The sequence below is a fragment of the Rhizophagus irregularis genome, chromosome 20 (assembly GCF_026210795.1).
Source record: "Rhizophagus irregularis chromosome 20, complete sequence".
NCBI classification, from domain to species: Eukaryota; Fungi; Glomeromycota; class Glomeromycetes; order Glomerales; family Glomeraceae; genus Rhizophagus; species Rhizophagus irregularis.
In genome coordinates, this window is record NC_089448.1 from 3,401,717 (window position 1) to 3,405,369 (window position 3,653).

Consider the following 3,653-nt stretch of genomic DNA (forward strand, 5'->3'; position numbering starts at 1 on the left):
ATATTTATTCAAAATAATCTTTATTTAATGAAATTTTATTTGCGAATATTAAAATTTAAGTCACACATTTATGATTTAAAAAAAATCACCATATTTATTTTTATTGAAGTGTACAAATAAAAGAAACAATAACAATAAATAAAAAAGATAAGTAAATTACATTGATTAACAATAAATAAAAAAGATAAGTAAATTACATTGATAAGGAGAAAGATGCTAATAAAAAATGAAATAACAATGGAGTAATGGAAAGTAATAAAAGATGAAAGGGAGTAAAAAGAGTAGTGAGAAGGAGAAATAGGATATGATGGTAGATAAAGAGGAGTGATGGGAGATGAAAAGAAGTGATGAGAAGATGATGAGGAGTGATGAGAAGTGATGGGAAGATGAAGAGGAGTGATGGAATACAAAAGGAGTGATGGGAGACGAAATGGAGTGATGGAAGACGAAAAGAAGTGATGGGAAGACAAAAAGGAGTAACAGGAGACGAAAAAGAGTGATGAGAAGATGAAGAGGAGTGGGGAGAAGACGAAAAGGAGTGACTAATCATTATAGTCTAGACATTCCAGGCTTCAAAATTATCATCATACTTATCGCCACTAATTAATACTTTGTTATACATAGATATAATGTAGCATGAAGTTATTTTTTATTTTTTATTTTTTTTTTTGTTGTATCACTAAAAGTAGAAAAACATGGGTATAAGAACTGCTGTATTAAATAAATATTAGTTTATCAAAGAAAAAAAATTTTATATTAACCGAAAAAAGAAAAGTTTAAAAAAATATCGGAAAAAAAAAATTTTGAAAGTTTGGATACTTGCGGTGATAGCCGATTCGAGCGAGCCAGAAATAAAAATTCATATAACAAATAAAATAAACTATATGTTTGTTTATACAATATACATTACTATAAATAAAGAAATTTTCGTGATATTTCTTCGAAAAATGATTTTTTTTATAATTTAAAAATTTTTTATCATATGATTTTTAACATAGTAGGAATAGTTTCTGGCGCTAGTTCCTTACGAGGTTATTAATTATTAAATACGTGAGATTATTTCACTATATAGATAAATATATTATAGGTAATTTTAGAACCTTCATTATTTCTAAGCACTATACGTCTATCCCTTTTGTTAAAAAAAATGTAAAGATATTAACACAATTACCTTTTTTTTAAATATCATTTATTATCGAAAGGACGATGATGATCACAGTCATGCAAACTTATTCAGAGTTTAAATTTTACGTAAATCAGAATTGATAACTGATATCCTTTTTATTGACTTCTAATTTGAGGTTCCGTATAAATTGATTTTTTCTAAGATTACATTTAATACAAGTAGAAAATAAATATCGTTAAAATCTATTTGCGGATTTACAATAATTAAAATATTTCCCATTCGGGATTTTGACATTCGGGATTTTGTACGGATCCCATTTCATTTCGGTTCCTATTTCATATTTATAATACATAAATAATCAAATTTATTTAATTCTCATATTTACTATATAAAAAAAAAGTATTCATAAAAATAAAATAAGCTACAATAAATTTTACAATAATAATTTCTCCAATTTTTCTAGTTTAAGTTGAAATTTTTTAACTTCAATTTCTAACGTATTTTTGACTTCATAAATTTCTTCAAATTCATTAGTTGAACTTTTGCCTTCATTTCTTTTTAAATATTCAATATTATCGCTAAAGTCATTACTTACATTTTTAAAAACTTCAATAATTTTAATAGTTTTATTATTCCAATATTTCAGAATTGAAAATATATCATAATCCATTTCCTTGTAAATACGTCTTGTAAATATAGATATTTCTTCAAAACCTTCATAAATAGCGCTCTTATCGTCAACATTTCTTGTATTATACCATTCTTCAAAATATTTAGCTTGACAAAAGTAACAAATATAATTCAGTTCAGGCTCAGGATTTCGAAAATTAATATGATACAATGCTTCATAATCTGCTATGTAATTTGCTCGATTTCTTAATAAAGTTTGTTTATCATTAGCTTCTGCTTTTTCATATGCACCACTAAAAATGCAAGCAAATAAAGAAAATGAATATTAAATTAGCTGTTCTTACTAAAGTAGTAAATAAAAGTCTTACCTCATAAAAGCAATTAAGATATTTTTTAAAACAATTACAAGGAATAAACTAGCAATAAAAGTATATACACCAATAACCCAGAAATCAAATTCATCCCTTTGAACCCAATCACCATTAATCCAAAAATATGTAGCCTCTATTGCTGTAAAAAAAGATGTAAACGGATTATCACTAGATGTGGGATCAAAATCTGATTTAAGTTCAATGTCAAGTGTTTCATTTGTTAAAGAATTTGTGGCTTTTCCACTATATGTAGAGTCTTTAGTTTTAATATTCGTGGGTTCTCTGAGTAATACGAACCTACATTAATAAAATAATAACAGATAATCATAACTGATGATTAAATTTAAAACGAAAATAAAACAATATTGAGCTTTCATACATTGTATGTGCAAATCCAAGTATCACAATTAACATAAACCAAAAGTATGGAGCATCTTTCAGCCACGTGATGATATTTTTGCATGTGATTTTTGATGTTACACGTAAATTTCCTATTACGCTTTTAATTAAATTTATTTTATGATAAACTTTGTTCTCATATAATTGAATAGTCGGAGCATGTTTTCTGTAATATTAAATATAAATATCATTAAAACAAAAAAAGATATAATAAATTGAATCGGTGAAAAATTTTGATTCGTTAGTCATTTGTAATCGACCCAACAATGGTTTCTGGGATTATTTTTTAATATTTAAACATTACATTAAGAAAAAAAACAATTCTTTTTATTATAATATATTTAAATCTTATCAAAATATATATTAATTATCTTGATTTTAATAGAAGATTAAATGATATTTCAATAAACGTGATGTCTATCAAAATGAGCTTTTCGAAAAGAATCACATTTTCTTGAGTGGTTCTTATCATTTTGTAATTAAGGAATGATAAAAAATTAATCTACTGCTTTTATTATCAAGCCCCTTAAAATAAAAAAAATGTACACTTTCTGCTTTATGTAAATTGAAACGTGGTTACAAATATGCAATAGAATTTTTGTAAGCAAATAAAAGTTATTCACCAAATGATAATTACGAAATATAATCTTATAACTATGACGCTAACGTTTATAATTATCAATAATTGGGATATTGAATTTTTACTTTTATTGAACATTCCTTGAAAACTCAAACCATTTTTATTGATTATTATAAGATAAGCATATTGATGCTGATACTAAAGCCTTGTATGATGGTACTCAGTTATGGAAAGAATCTATTTGAAATTATGTTGATGGATTTATAAAAATTATGATAACATTAAATAAATTTACTAAAATAAAGTTATAAAATTTTATATTTAATAGATTAGATTATATTTATTATATTTTAATAGATAAAATTTAAATTACAGTATTGGGTGCAACTATGACAAATAAACTATGTGCTGTTCAATTATTACTTGTGCAGCACAGCCAGAATTATATAGTACTGCTCAGCCAAAAACATATACTCACATGCTGCACAGCCAAAATCATATACTCTCATATGTTGCACAGCCAAAATCATATATACTTATATATTGC

General features: G+C 24.9%; 1 protein-coding gene across 1 annotated transcript; it reads right to left on the reverse strand.

Moving 5' to 3' along the window:
- Positions 1–1,559: 1,559 nt before the first annotated feature.
- Positions 1,560–2,541, reverse strand: OCT59_013342 (uncharacterized protein; the record flags this gene model as incomplete). Its single annotated transcript, XM_025325128.1, has 3 exons — positions 1,560–2,049; positions 2,125–2,424; positions 2,507–2,541. The coding sequence occupies 3 exons, from the start codon at positions 2,539–2,541 to the stop codon at positions 1,560–1,562; spliced, it is 825 nt and encodes a 274-aa protein (XP_025182704.1).
- Between the last annotated feature and the right edge of the window lie 1,112 nt (positions 2,542–3,653).